This window comes from Primulina huaijiensis, chromosome 8 (genome assembly GCF_012295235.1).
Source record: "Primulina huaijiensis isolate GDHJ02 chromosome 8, ASM1229523v2, whole genome shotgun sequence".
In the NCBI taxonomy this organism is placed as follows: domain Eukaryota; kingdom Viridiplantae; phylum Streptophyta; class Magnoliopsida; order Lamiales; family Gesneriaceae; genus Primulina; species Primulina huaijiensis.
In genome coordinates, this window is record NC_133313.1 from 21,668,006 (window position 1) to 21,683,037 (window position 15,032).

The 15,032-nt window shown below is 29.6% G+C and overlaps 1 protein-coding gene across 6 annotated transcripts; it reads left to right on the top strand.

The window, feature by feature from the left end:
• The first annotated feature begins 9,804 nt into the window (after positions 1-9,804).
• Positions 9,805-13,982, top strand: LOC140983441 (glucose-1-phosphate adenylyltransferase large subunit 2, chloroplastic/amyloplastic-like). 6 transcript variants are annotated; one of them, XM_073450496.1, is made up of 15 exons: positions 9,805-9,939; positions 10,490-10,725; positions 10,830-10,958; positions 11,266-11,439; positions 11,549-11,641; positions 11,703-11,786; positions 11,866-11,921; positions 12,047-12,140; positions 12,446-12,631; positions 12,714-12,794; positions 12,947-13,033; positions 13,109-13,213; positions 13,348-13,454; positions 13,536-13,596; positions 13,738-13,982. In XM_073450496.1, exons 1-15 carry the CDS (start codon positions 9,900-9,902, stop codon positions 13,837-13,839), a joined length of 1,635 nt encoding a protein of 544 aa, XP_073306597.1. In that variant the 5' UTR covers positions 9,805-9,899; the 3' UTR covers positions 13,840-13,982. The 6 variants fall into 6 exon arrangements, with proteins under 6 accessions (XP_073306597.1, XP_073306603.1, XP_073306600.1 ...); XM_073450502.1 differs by having other exon boundaries at positions 9,850-9,935; XM_073450499.1 differs by lacking the exon at positions 9,805-9,939 and adding an exon at positions 9,942-10,048.
• Positions 13,983-15,032: the final 1,050 nt, after the last annotated feature.

The window sequence follows — 15,032 nt, forward strand, 5'->3', positions numbered from 1 at the left end:
GAGGGATACTTTCGGGTTATTGTACGTGTATATAATTTATAGGATATATATATTTATATATGTATAGTTGATGTTTATTTTATAAATATATATTTATTTATGAGGACAAAAGTTTCTGCTATTATTCATTACATATTGAGTAAAATTTTGGACTAACACAATAATTTACAAATCGTGTTAGTCAAGTAAATCGCACTAAACAAACTTTGTGCTTGTTTTCAAAAAAATGTTGGTATGATTGATGTTTGTTATATTATTCAATCTATAGATATCATTTGATTTGTGAGATAATATGATAAAATATTTGATCATAAATTAAAAGAAAATAATAAAATCATTAAATTTATATTCTGATCATTAATATAAAACTTGAGCAAAACACGACATGATAGAAAATGTTAGAATCTCATATTTCAAGTAAAATATTGCTTAAACAAATAAAATATACTGCATATAATATAGCATTCATGTGGCATAATATATTAATTGTAATTCACGTACTGTGGACATACAACAACATTAATTGATTTGATAAATACTTATATAAATTAAACCTATTGCTTGGAAAACTTAAACCTGATTTTAGATCGATATATTTGGTTATTGCTTGGAAAACTTAAACCTGATTTTAGATCGATATATTTGGTTTTCTTATTATTATTATTATTATTATTTAATTATTTGACGGCTATATGCTAGACTTGTATATTTATTTGTCTAATTAATTAAATTCAAATAAAATAAATAGGATGAGGGTACGTAACAAACTAGTTGGAAAAAAAAATGAAATATTGATACATCACCGAATCGGAATTGGTATAAAAATGATATTCGGGGAAAACTTGACGCGTAATGTGGATGAGTTTACCTTGCAGATACTTATGTATCTTATTTTTTATGATTTGTTTTTTTCCCCCAAAATATTACACATATATGTTGTTCTTATTTCATATTTTTGGCATACAATAAAAGAAATATTAGGATTTTTGTGAGACGGTCTCACAAATTTTTATTCGTGAGATGAGTCAACGATTTACATATTTACAATAAAAAATAATATTTTTGACATAAAAAATAATATTTTTTAATTGATGATCCAAATAGAATATTCGTCTTTAGTTGATGGGGTCGTCTAATAAGAGTGTTTTTTAAAATCTCGTAAGTTAAATGGACAAAGATACCCATATGTGTTGGTTGGTGCCATGATCCATCTCCTTAATTTGTATTATATTCTCCAGACTGATGGTGGACCAAAAGTTTAAGTCACTCTTAGCTTTATTTTTGTCCAGATCTCAAATGTTTTACATTTAGTATCTTGTAGTAAAAGTGTTTATATTTGACCAGCCGAGCAGCGAAGCAAAGTTATTATCTTATCGCATTTGTTTTATATTAAGTGTGTATATAAAAAAAATATATAGTGATATATCTGAGATTATTTTGCCTTAAAAATAATATTGCCAACGACAAATTAATTCCGAAGCAATTTTTTACGGTTATATTTAGTTGAAATTAGGTTGTGTTTGGAACGATGAATTTCAAATCTATTGATTTCAAATATATTTTTGTTGTTTTAGAGAAGTAAGATCATAAACTTCAAATCCATCTATTTCATTTTATATAGTGTTTCGATCATGTGAATTATGATGAATTCCAAGTTCATTTCAATAATGCAGATATTGAAATTTATTCTATTTTTGTGTAATTAATTTGTAAATAATTAATATCTGAATTTAAAATTTCATATATTATTTCATTTTTAACAATAAAATAATAATCAAAATACACGAATTTCAAATTCATCCATCTAAATACAACTTTAGTTCAATGAGTTATATCTACCGACCATAAGAAATTTAAATTTGATAGCATATTTATTCAGAAAAACATGAAATTTTCAACTCAAAACATATATATTAAATTGTGTGCATGCTTCTAATATACATGGAACCATCGAAGAAGGTAGTGGAACAATAACTGCTCCTCATTCAAGAGTAACCAGGAACTACACGATATCATGTGTAGTATGCATCTAGTTCAAAATTCAAATTTCAGTCTTCTTTTACTATATTATTATTATATTCAAATTAAAATATAAATAGGAAACGTCTATGAAATCGTATGCTAATCAAATCTCATTTAGATCAGTGATATATAGTTGTTTGCGAAGCATGTGCTTTTGAGACTCGATAAAAAAAAAATATTTACTCATATTATTGTGTTAGTTTGAAAGTTACTCATTACACAAACAAAGAAATCTAAGGTTAAACAAACGAACGTAGTTAACCGTTTCGCTTTGTCCATGAATTAATATTTTTAAGAAAAAATTAATCTCATTAAGAAAATCAAGTTTCCTCCCTAACAAGAAGAGAGAGAGAGACACCTTTTATTTTAACACTTGAAAATTTGGTAAAGAAATGAGCGAGAAGAAGCGGGATGAGTTAAGTGATATGACATTGTGTTGACTTCACCACAAAAATGGACAATAATTGGGCATGTACTTCTGTAGATATGCCCTTTTATGTCTTGCTATACATACTTCGTACGCCCTAAATCCGAGCTTTGTCCTTAGTAATCCCATTATCGGTGGATGTTTCGAGTAAAAATCGGTGAAATAATTAGGTTCACTAATTATTATAATGTGTCTTAATCTCACCAAAATTTTCATATTCAATAACATTTTCTGGTGTCCTTTTCTAATACAGTGAAACTAACAAGCACACCTAAAGGCATGCTTGTCCCAACTTTAAAAATAAAAAAAAGTTAGATAAAAATCTGATGATACTCGTAGGCTTAGGGATGGCAACGGGTCCGATCGGATCGGGCGAGGCGGGTTGATAGTCCTTATCTCCATCTCATATCCATCCGGATCCCATCTATTTACGGAGATCAAATCCTCATCCTCGTCTAAAAAATATCAATGATAATATTAATATCAGTATCAATATAAATATCAATATTATTATTAATATTTGCAAAAAAATAAAAATATTAATATCAATATTATTAAATAATAATAGTATAAATATTTTCAAATAATAATAATAATAATATTGTTATTATTAATATTATTTTCAAGACGGGTTCGGGGATAAGGATAAGATCCCTATATTCGCCCCGAACTATTTTGGGAATTTAAAAAATTCTCAAACCCGGAAAAATCGGAAATCCTCGTCCTTGTTTGGATTTTTCCCGCGGGGAAAATCGAGGCCTATATATAAGATGTGTTGTGTATATTTATTAAAATTTTTGTAAAATGATTTTGTATTATTTAAAATTAAGTTATTAAAATCTTATAAATTCGTTTAATAAAATAAGGTAATTAATGCCGGTTAGTCATGTCTTAAAAACGAATAAATTTTGTACAAAATGATCTCAATATTTAATCTAGTTAATTAGTACCCCAAATAATTCTTCAATCTCTTTTCCCTTATTATTTTATTCCTCAACTTCTCTGCCTCTCTCATTGATTTTCTCTGTCCCGTAACTGAATTTTTTATGTAAATGTTTTAAGAACTTGATTTGACTAAAAATGTAAAGTTAGGTTCACAAATTGTTACTTAATACTTATCTTATAATCTATTTCAGCCAAACAAATACTAAAAACACCGATGTATAAAAAAAACATTTGTCATTTTATCAAAATTTATAATTGATGATAACAATACAACTGAAATATTCTAAATCGTAGCTGCTCAAACACACGTTTACTCTACCAATAAGGACCAATTATTACAGCCCAACAACAACGGATAAACTAATAGACATAAATTTAATGATTGTTTTTTTAAAAAATATATAAATTTATGTCTCATCAAAATATTAATCTCCCACAAAATTAAAGATCTCTCGATTAAAGTAAACACGGAAATCGTGACAACGTAACTTCATACATTATCACATCGTAAAATATTAAAAATTAAATAGTACATAATTGGAAATTAATATATATTCACATAGCAAAAAATGAAAAAATAAACTGTGAACAAATACAACTTTAATGAACCTTCCGATTTTTGTTTTCTCACCGAAAGGTAAAAGAAGGGGAAATTGTCATGCTTTTGTACCATAACTTTAAATCTGAACCTACGTGAACGCCAAGCACAGGGTCTTCAATTATTTGCATGAAAAACTCATGATTTCTCGTTGAAAAATATACAACAATAATTTATTTATTTATTGATGGAAATAAAAATAAAGGCTAAGCCACATAACCTCGTAATAATAAAAGTTATGTATATATAACTTAAAAAAAGCTAATGATTCCGTGAATTCGTGTGGCTTAACCAACTTTCGAAACACCACACCGCTCACGCTCGTCACGTCCAACTTTGCTCTTTTTAAAGCTTACATTCAAAATAATTACATGTTGCAATTTTTATAAATTTTATGTATCTTTTCTGTTTGAGGGAAAATGTTAATATGTATTGAGATTTTTAATTTTTCTCCTTTTATTTTATCGATAATATAGTTAGTTATCCAGTAATGGCGCTTTCTACTTTAGGGAAAATGAAGGGGGGAAAAAGAGATTTGGGGACCCGTGGACACGCGTTCGGAATGGGATTTCGATTATAAAGTTGCCTTCGGAGCTTTAATTTTGTGATTCCTTTTCTTGCGGAGACAAGTTTCGAAAGGATAAAAGATGGCTTGTAATACTTTTGTAATTTTTGTCTTAATTAATTCATATTTAAGTACGCAAGAGGGTTTAAGATTAGTTATTAATTTAGATTTCAGAAAAACGATCTAACGAAATTTAGATTTAAGAAAAACGATCTAACGAATCAATTTTGTGAGACCGACCTCCTGTTTATCTCACTTATAATAAAATATTATTTTTATGTCAAAAATATGAGTAGGATGGGCTCGTTTAATAAGAGACATGTTATTTGGATTTTAGTCGATTCTACTGTTCATTTTCTTATTTATTATTATTAGTATTATTAATATTATTGTATTAGTTATTCTATAAAGTCATAAAGTCACGTTATTTCAGATATATTATATATTATATTATATTTATTATTACTTATTAGTATATGTGGCATAGAAATATACGTGCACTTTATTATATATTTAGTGATTTATTAATATATAATCGTTTTTTAACAATATTAATTAATATTTAGTGTTGATGGTGCTTCTCTGAATGATTTTGCTACCCACTTCTGGCTTCTTTTGAGCGAGAGCCCTCTAAAATTTATGTATTAATTCGTCCATTAAATTAAAATAAATAAACTTTAATGTTACTGATACTTTTTTTAAAAAAAATATGTTTGTGCCTTGGGTAGCTAGCCGATCAAGGCTGAACGAAGTATTTTTTCTGGCTATTTTACTTTTTTAAATTTCAAACAATTCGGCGGGTTTATATATATACTCGGCCCACATTTCATTTATTTGTTTATCGAAAAATGAAAACTTAGGCTTGACTTAAGTCAAGTTTGAATTGATTTTACGTTAATTAATTAAATAAAGTCAATGTTAGGGACTCATTAACTAAACTTAAGTCGGGCTAAGTTAATTTTTCCATTTTTAGTGAATGTTACATTTTTTGTTCATATAATTTACACATTTTTTTAATATTATTGATCAATTAAGGAATTTAGTAATGTAACTTACTTTTTTTTTTCCCAAAAATACTGACATGACATCGAACATTGTTGACCGGTGAAAAGAATGCAAGTTACAAGACTAAAATCATGAAAAAATGTAATTTTACTCGTTTTTATTATGTATGAAGATTTTCGATGAAATATTCTAATGATATTAATTAATTATGCTCCATGTTACATTATTAGTGCCAATTTTGAATGTCTAAAAATAATAATTTTTTCCCCATCATTTGAAAATCTATAAAATGCATGCAATGTAATTCAACTCAGTACTCTTCAACTTAATTTTTTTTAATTATAAAATAGTCGGCAACAAAGATATAAAATTCAAGGAATCTTTAAGCACAATATTTGATGGCATCACCTACAATACAATGCAATAATGTAAACTGGTCCACGAAGACTTTGAAAACATTCATTTGCATGACATGATTTAACGGCCAAATGAATTTCCTCTAAATTTCGAGGAAAGTTACTTTCTCAACCAAAGCAAACATGTTAATATATTTAATACTCAAGTACACAAATAAAATAATAGTAAGTATTTTGTGAGACGGTTTCACGAATCTTTATTCGTATGACGGATTAATCATGCTCATATTTACAACAAAAATTAATAATTTTAACATAAAAAATAATATTTTTTTTATAGATGATCCAAATAAAAAATATCTCATAAAATTGATCTATAAAACTGTGTCATGGTTAAGTAATTTTAAAGTAATAATTAATAATGTCAATGGACGGTGTATTTTCCACACCAAATAGTGAAAGTGATATAAAATTAATGAGAAAACAAAGAGATGATGCATACACATATTATGTCATGATGAATAAATTACACACTTCACTTCTTTTAATTAAAAAAAATTGGGAATTTGCGCGTGTTTATTTTTTGTTGTACTCTGGATAAATCCAAATTGTCAACGTAGCAGTCTGAAAACTACGTTGACCAGATAAACCATATTGAACAAATTTTGTGTCGCAGACTCAAATTAACAAGACAGATGGACGGGGGAATTGAACACATTACTTCTTAGTAGGTGTTCGTTATATCTTACCATTTCAGTTACCCCTTTGGGCTCACAGACGTCACTTGTTATTTTATGTATGTGTCAAATAGGAATGAATTTTTTTTAGTCGCGGGAGAAATTTGTTATTATTAAATATCGAATCTGAAATATCGTCTCAAATTAAGAATTTGGTGTAAAATAAGTTATAAACCATCGACTCGAGAGATATATATTAATTTGGTATTGAAGTGTTTTAATAATAATTTATTTACATAATATCGATGATACGTAATTCTTCACGAAAACACGAGACAAGATGATTAAAAAAAAATTGTTTGTATGTGTTCATCCCCAAGAATTCCTTTATCCCTATGATAGCGATTTGTCCGAATCTTCTTCAATTCTTTGCTGCTAAGAAACTGAAATGTCGCAACCCGTTTTGAACTTTTAAATGTGCCATATATCTGTTAAAAAGATGCAATAATATTCCTTTTTTAGGAATGAGCACGATTTTTCTAATATTCCTGCCGAAATAACTCGATTTAATTTCTGCCATAATTAATTATTATATATTTGTACATTTGGCCTTCGTTATCTCGATGTCTTAGATTCGACAGTCTCTTTCAAAGTGAGCCGACTTTGTAAGAAACTCAATATTGAGAGTAAAAATTCAAAGCAAATTAATGTAACTATACATTATTTTGGAATTCAAATCTGATAAAGTTTTTGCTGCCGGTTGTTGTAAATTTCGATAGACTTTCTAGTTAATGAACATTTTCATTTCGAGAAAAAAAAATTTGGAAAGCTTCACATTTAAATATAGAGTAGGTCTCTTGTGAGATAGTATCGCGAATCTTTATCTGTGAGATGAGTCAACCATACCGATATTCACAATAAAAGTAATAATCTTAGTATAAAAAATAATATTTTTTCATGGATGACCCTGATAAGATATTCGACCCACGAAATTGATCCGTGAGACCGTCTCACAAGAGTTTTAGTGTTAAATATGACACCATAATTAAAAAAAAAATATATGTAAATGGTGAATAATACTCAACTTTATACTCGAATCAAATGCTTTAAAGCATATTTGTTCAACCTTTTTACCTTCCTATATTTCAATTTTGTGACAAATCACTCAACATATGTTCGAGAAAAAGGTATCGACCTTAGGCGGTCAACGAAAAAATCTTACCCGTAATTTTACAAGCCGATATAAGTCTTTTATAAATTTGGGAAAACATGTGACGGTCTAAGCTATGGAATAAAATCAACATGCGAGAGAGTTAGCAGAAACTTGGGAGTTATGACATATTTTAAATACAAAAAATCTTAACAAAGTGTGTAACAAACTAATTTTGTGAGACAGATCTTTTACCAGACAAAATTAATATTTCTTTATGTTAAAATTATTATGTTTCAGTTCAAATATTGGTTCAGATCAGATCCCGTCTCACGGATATATCTTATCACATGAGACATATTATATTTCAAAATGTTCAATAAAAAACTCTTTTGAAACAGTCTCACATATTAATTTTATGAAATGTGTCTCTAACCGTATCCAATCTATGAAAAATATCATTCTTAATGTAAAAATATATATTGTTTTTCATGGCATAGATGGATCGGATCAACATCGAAACATCAAATATAATATTTTAATTGTTTTTTTTTTATTTTTATTTTGAACCATTATAAAAATTAAAAAGTATACATTCGCCTCGGTGCTTCAAGTTTTCCGTTCCATACAAGTATTGTCTCTCATACTGGCCTCCAAAGGTCGGGCTGGATTTCAATTAAGGATCCAAAATTTACTAGCCCAGAGTATAACCAGCCCNTTATAGCTCGAAATTATCATTGATAATTTAATTCTGTAACTTATATATCACGTGATTAAAAAGTAACATTTTCATCTCTGCTTTAAGGAAAAAAGAATCATGTTTCACGGTCTATATGTGTTGCATAAGAAAATAATTGTTTTCAATTAAACCAACATATATTACATAAAAAAAATTTCATCACATAAATAATAAAAAATGATATTTTTTAGTGAAAAATAATACATTAAGGCTATGTTTGGTGTGTAGGATAAGATAACTAATTGGATTGATGACAAAACTCAAGGTAAGGATATATAATGTGTTGTGATAAAGTATGTTTTGTTTGGTAAGATTTTAATGAGTATGATAAATTTTACATTTTTTGTTATTAAAAAAAAAATACCCTAACTAGCATTGATGACAATTTGGTATATAAAATGATATTTGTAGCAATGTTTTCAAAATCATGTGTTTTGTTAATAAATAAATATTTTATAAAATTTTAAATTATAAATTATGTATTCATCTGATAATTTATTTTTTTAATAAAAATTAATATGATTTTGCATTTTATCTCATTTTTAATATTGATTTCTAATTATTTTTTTCTCTATTTTTTAAAATTTTATTTAGTTTCATCATGAAATTATTTATGTGATGTGTGCAAATAAAAAAAAATAAACCATCAAAGAATAGAATCCAAAATTGTAGATCTATAATGTTGATTTTTTGTAGGCAAAATGGTAATTTATGTTATATTTTAGGAATTGGATTGTTAATCCCTCCAAAACAATGGGATATCTTTTCAACCAAATATGTTTTTTTTATCATGAGCTTCTTGATTAATTGAGTCCATAAAAAATGAGACAAACATGAGATTAATAATCTATCCTTGACTTATCACTCACACCAAACATACCCTAAACGTAAAAAAAAAAAATTTAAACACAAATAAGCATATATTACATTATATTTTTTCATAAAGTAAATTTAAAAAAATGATACTTTTGTGGTTGAAAATAATAATGCAAAACCCAAAAATATTTTTTATAGATTGAATCAGAAATTTTTCTCGAAAAATTAATCCGTCAAACAAAGTATTCATAATTGATAAATATTAGTTAAAAAAAATATTTTATAATATTAAAAATAATAAATAATTGGAATGAAATCTAATCGCATGACTGGCGCATCCCAAAAGAACTCCTAATCTAAGTACACTTAGGAATGATTTGCAGTCAAAGTAAGGAAAAAATCGTACAGTATCAGAGAGTCAAACCGATAAAATATCATCTTGTCTTGTGGCTAATATAATATCAATGAATAATTAATTAAATAAAAAGTTAATCATCACAATTTGTGGTTCCCAAACATTTATGGGAATTTGAAGCTGATATGTATCAGTGACTGCCGTCACTCTCCCAACACTTGTATAGTCTCACTTCGTAACTTGTATGCATAAATTTCAAAACGTAAAAATCACATCTTTCGTAGGTATCACAACTTTTCTCTTCAATGATCATATTTCTCGCATTTTCACCGTGAAAATTCACCGATTGTGGAAAGTAGACGCTATTTTCGCGACCCTTTTTCGTTAAATCACGTTTGTCACACGTTTTCTTGTCCTGCTCATCTTCTTGAATCACATGCATTGAGCTTTTGCTGCAGATTTTCTATCCTCTGCTACAAATCTTGGTTCCTGAAATTATTGCTTTACAATGTTTTCTTTGATCCCTTCTTTCTTGACGTTGTCTTGTTTATTTATTTATTTTTTGCCCTTTTTGTTTTGATCAGGTGGTTTCTGATCTGGGTTTCTTTTTGCAGTTTTTATAATATTTAAATTTAAATTTAAAGTTCTATTGTTTTTTGAGTTATTTTCTGCAAAGTTGTATGTTCTCTTTTAGAATCTATGATCTTTTGGCAAAAAAATAGTTGCGCTTTTCAGATTCTTGTCCAATTGTAGTAAAATTCTATCCTGCAACATTGGATTCCTCGTTGTTATTTGTTTAGCATTTAAATTAATTAATTTATTCTGTTATTTCAGTAAAAATGGATTCCTGCTGTGCCGCCATTAAAGCTAAGGTGCTACCAGCACAAATCAACGAGGGTTTAAGAAAAGGAGATAATGGGTTTTTGGGAGAAAATTTTGGACCGAGTTTAAGGAAAAGTTTTGGGTTTGGGACAAAGAATGTGAAGAGTTTTTGTGGAAAAAGGTCAAGAAAATCCAATCCTGGAGTTGCATTCTCTGTTCTGACACGTGATATTAACAAAGAGATGGTGGTAAATTTTGGATTGCAAATTGAATTATATATTATTTGCTGAATGAATGTTTATTAGGTTCGAATTTTAAGATTTATCTTGCTACTAAAATTTGGTTTTTTCAGCCATTCGAATCGTCATCATTTGTCGAAGAGCGTCCAATGGCAGATCCTACTTCTGTTGCCTCGATCATTCTTGGCGGAGGTGCTGGCACTCGCCTCTTTCCTCTTACAAGCAGAAGAGCAAAACCTGCTGTAAGAAAAGATCAATACTTAAATTTGATTGTAGGATTTATTTTACTTTTACTTTGATAGATAACATAAGTGGGCTTGCTGTTTGATGTCATCTTTAAAACAATGTTGCAAGTAGAATATGCATAAATGTAAATTCATGTTCAGTCGCCCTCTGTACTATTGATACTCTGTGGATGTTAGACAAAAGTTTGATAATTTTAAAGTTTCGACATTGGAATCGATATTTGTCACAAATATCAAATTTCAGCACGGTTAAAATAAGACGAATCAAGTTGTGTGTGAAATGTGAATGCTTTGTTTTGTGCAGGTCCCAATAGGTGGTTGTTATAGGCTAATTGATGTTCCCATGAGTAACTGCATCAACAGTGGGATAAGAAAGATTTTCATTTTAACTCAGTTCAATTCTTTCTCCCTCAATCGACACCTTGCTCGGTTATACAATTTTGGAAATGGTGTAAATTTTGGAGATGGTTTTGTGGAGGTAAGATGCCTAATCGGATCATGCTCCCATTGGCATTATCAACGGTTGATAGTGACTTAAAAAACCAAAGCATATAGTAACTTTGTGACAAATTATGTTCGGGGAACAGGTTCTAGCTGCTACTCAGACACCCGGGGAGACGGGAAAAAAATGGTTTCAAGGAACGGCAGATGCTGTCCGACAATTTATATGGGTTTTTGAGGTGTGTATTTGAGATATTCTCACTAATATGTTTAGAATTGGCCTAACTCTGCTGATTGTAGGATGCCAAAAACAAGAAAGTTGAGAACATCTTGATTTTGTCTGGAGACCATCTATACCGGATGGATTACATGGAATTCATTCAGGTACTTTGGTGACTCGCAAACAAATGTATTCCTTATTTAAATATCAATACTTGTATTCTGACGAACAATGTACTTGCAGAAACATATAGATACAAATGCAGACATCACAGTGTCGTGTGTACCCATGGATGATAGGTACACATTTTATTCATCTTTTCGACTATATGACCCAAAAGGCCGAGATTTTATCATTCATTGAAAGAACTTTGCTCGGCCGCAAAACCTCGTTATTCAGGTCTTGGTACTTTTTGTTATCGCAGCCGAGCATCAGACTTTGGGTTGATGAAAATTGATGAAACGGGGTGTATTGTGCATTTTGCTGAGAAACCAAAGGGCTCCGCATTGAAAGAAATGGTAATCAGTTCACTCTATGAAACCTGATTATCTAATCTTCAATGTCCTTAAGCATTCTTCGCTCAGAATTGGCTTCAATAACTGCATATCAACTATTTTGTCATTAATTATGAATTTGCTTTTCTTCTCGTTAACGTGTAGTTAGTTTGAAATTGGATATAAAATCACTTTAATGTTTCTTTTTTTTTTTTTCCGTTTCCTAAAAAGTGGGTAAAGCAGAAGCTCTAGAGTCACATTTTGTAGCTACTTTCTTTCAACCTTTTTCTAGCATGTTTACTTATCCACTATTCGATAATATTCTTCAGCAAGTTGACACCTCTCGTCTAGGACTATCTCATCAAGAGGCTAAAAGATTTCCTTACATTGCATCGATGGGTGTTTATGTGTTCAAGACGGACATCCTGCTAAAACTTTTAAAATGGAATTATCCTTCCTGTAACGACTTTGGCTCCGAAATTATTCCTTCTGCTGTGAAGGATCACAATGTTCAGGTGAGATCTGTCATGAACCTTTTTGTAGTCCGACTTCAAATTGGCAGTCGCTAACAAGTTTCTTGATGCATTCTTTTGTCAGGCGTTTCTATTTAACGACTACTGGGAAGACATTGGAACCATAAAATCCTTCTTTGATGCCAACTTGGCACTCGCAGAGCAGGTTATATTGCCATTTTCCCATAATTTTCTTTGAACCACAGTGCCACTTTAGCTTGAAAAATCAATGATAATTGAATCAGAAAATAAAAGTTACTTTAATACTGGCTAGATAGAGTGAAAAGCTTAATGTGGTGGCCCATGATCTTTTTGCAGCCCCCAAAATTTGATTTCAATGATCCAAAAACACCATTCTATACGTCTCCAAGATTCTTGCCGCCTACTAAAGTTGAAAAATGCAAGGTATGGATGTGGTATTTGGCATATGTTCTCTTTGCATCTTGTTTGGATATATCTTATGAACACGATCTCTTTCAGATAGTGGATGCGATAATTTCGCATGGCTGTTTTTTACGGGAATGTAGCGTAGAGCATTCCATTGTAGGCATACGGTCACGCTTAGACCATGGTGTTGAGCTCAAGGTAAGTTGTATCTGTTTTATGTGTGCTAAAATCACTTGGCTCTAGTCCTAAATATCTTTAGGTGTAAAGCGGACTAGGTTTTATGTCCAGCTTAAAAATCTTAATAAGAATCCGACTTGCATATTAAATTTCAGGATACCATGATGATGGGCGCAGACTATTATCAAACAGAATCTGAAATTGCAGCTGTTCTAGCACAGGGCAAGGTTCCAATCGGTGTGGGACGAAATACCAAAATCAGGCAATTGAACATTTTCTTGATTTATTATTCAATTATAGTGTCAACATTTGTACTGAAATGGTTTGTGAAATTTTCTTGAAGGAATTGTATAATCGACAAAAATGCAAAGATTGGGAAGGAGGTGATCATTACGAATAAAGATGTAAGTGTCTGTTTACATTGTTATCCATAACTTGCTCATAGGTCTCCAAGTTCATGTCAGCCTCAATAACTCGTCATATACCGATAGAATCGGACCAGAAATATCTCGCTGTTAAATATCTGAATCCTTGAGACATGTCAGGGTGTCGAAGAAGCAGATAGAGCAGACGAAGGATTTTACATTCGATCCGGGATCACAGTCATACTGAAGAACTCCACCATTAGAGATGGAACAGTCATATAACAATCGAACTGCTGCAAGACTGAAACTTTGAACATGAACCAGTTTGCGTGCGTAAATAATAGATTTTCCTTGTATACTACAAGTCAAAAGGAGTTGTGAATGAATGGATGAATGAATAAATCTAGGCCTTGGCCTTCCTTCCATGTTTTCCTGTTTTATCTAGTTAATTAATTGAATGGACCGTGTTAAATCTTTTTTGCTTCTCTTTTTAACCAAATTATTCTCCTTTTTTTTTCATACATACATACATATATATATATATATATATATATATATATTTATANATTGTAATTATCTCAAACCAATAAATAGATAAATAGATAAAATAATACATAAATATGATAAATTTAAGTCTGATGCATTAATTCTTTTATAGAAGCATAAAAATCTCAAAATTACAATCTTTATTTGTTTTTGCAATTAGACCACATTAAAAATGTTAAATATTTGTCAAATCATTATCAGACACGCTTAATCATAATTAAAATTAAAAAATAAACATCTAAATTATAAACCTAATTTATTATTTCAAAATAAAAAGACATAACTTCAAAATAAAAAAATTAAAAAATAAATATATGTGATTAATTAAACGTTTTAATTAAGCTTAATTCGATCAAACTACATTTTGACCGCTTTTTTCCGCTTTCTCCGAAGAGAGACGTTTTTGCCGAGCTTCAAGCTTAAGCACGCTTAAGCGAGGCTTAAACGGACTTTTTAGAACACTGATTATTATTAACGAATTATTCAGTTATTTATAGGTTCTTATAATAATATTTTATTCAAGAAAAGAAAAGAGATATTTTTGTCCATCTCTAGTTTCTAAGTGATTTGTCTATTATTATATAGTATATGTTAATATAAAAGATGATTAATATAAAATAAGGCAAAAACTTGTGTGAAACGGTCTCACGGGTCGTATTTTGTGAGACATATCTTTTATTTGAGTCATCCATGAAAAAATATTACTTTTTACGTTAATAATATTATTTTTTATTGTGAATATCGATAAGATTGACCCGTTTCATAGATAAAGATTCGTGAGACTGTCTCACAATAGACCTACTCATATAATAAATGAGGTTTTGTATCTTTTGGGGTTTGATTGTTGGGCATAGGCGGGCAGGTATGGGTTGCTAGGAACTGGGGCCCTTTAATTCTTTATTCAATCTGGACTTCTTTTTAGGCCCATA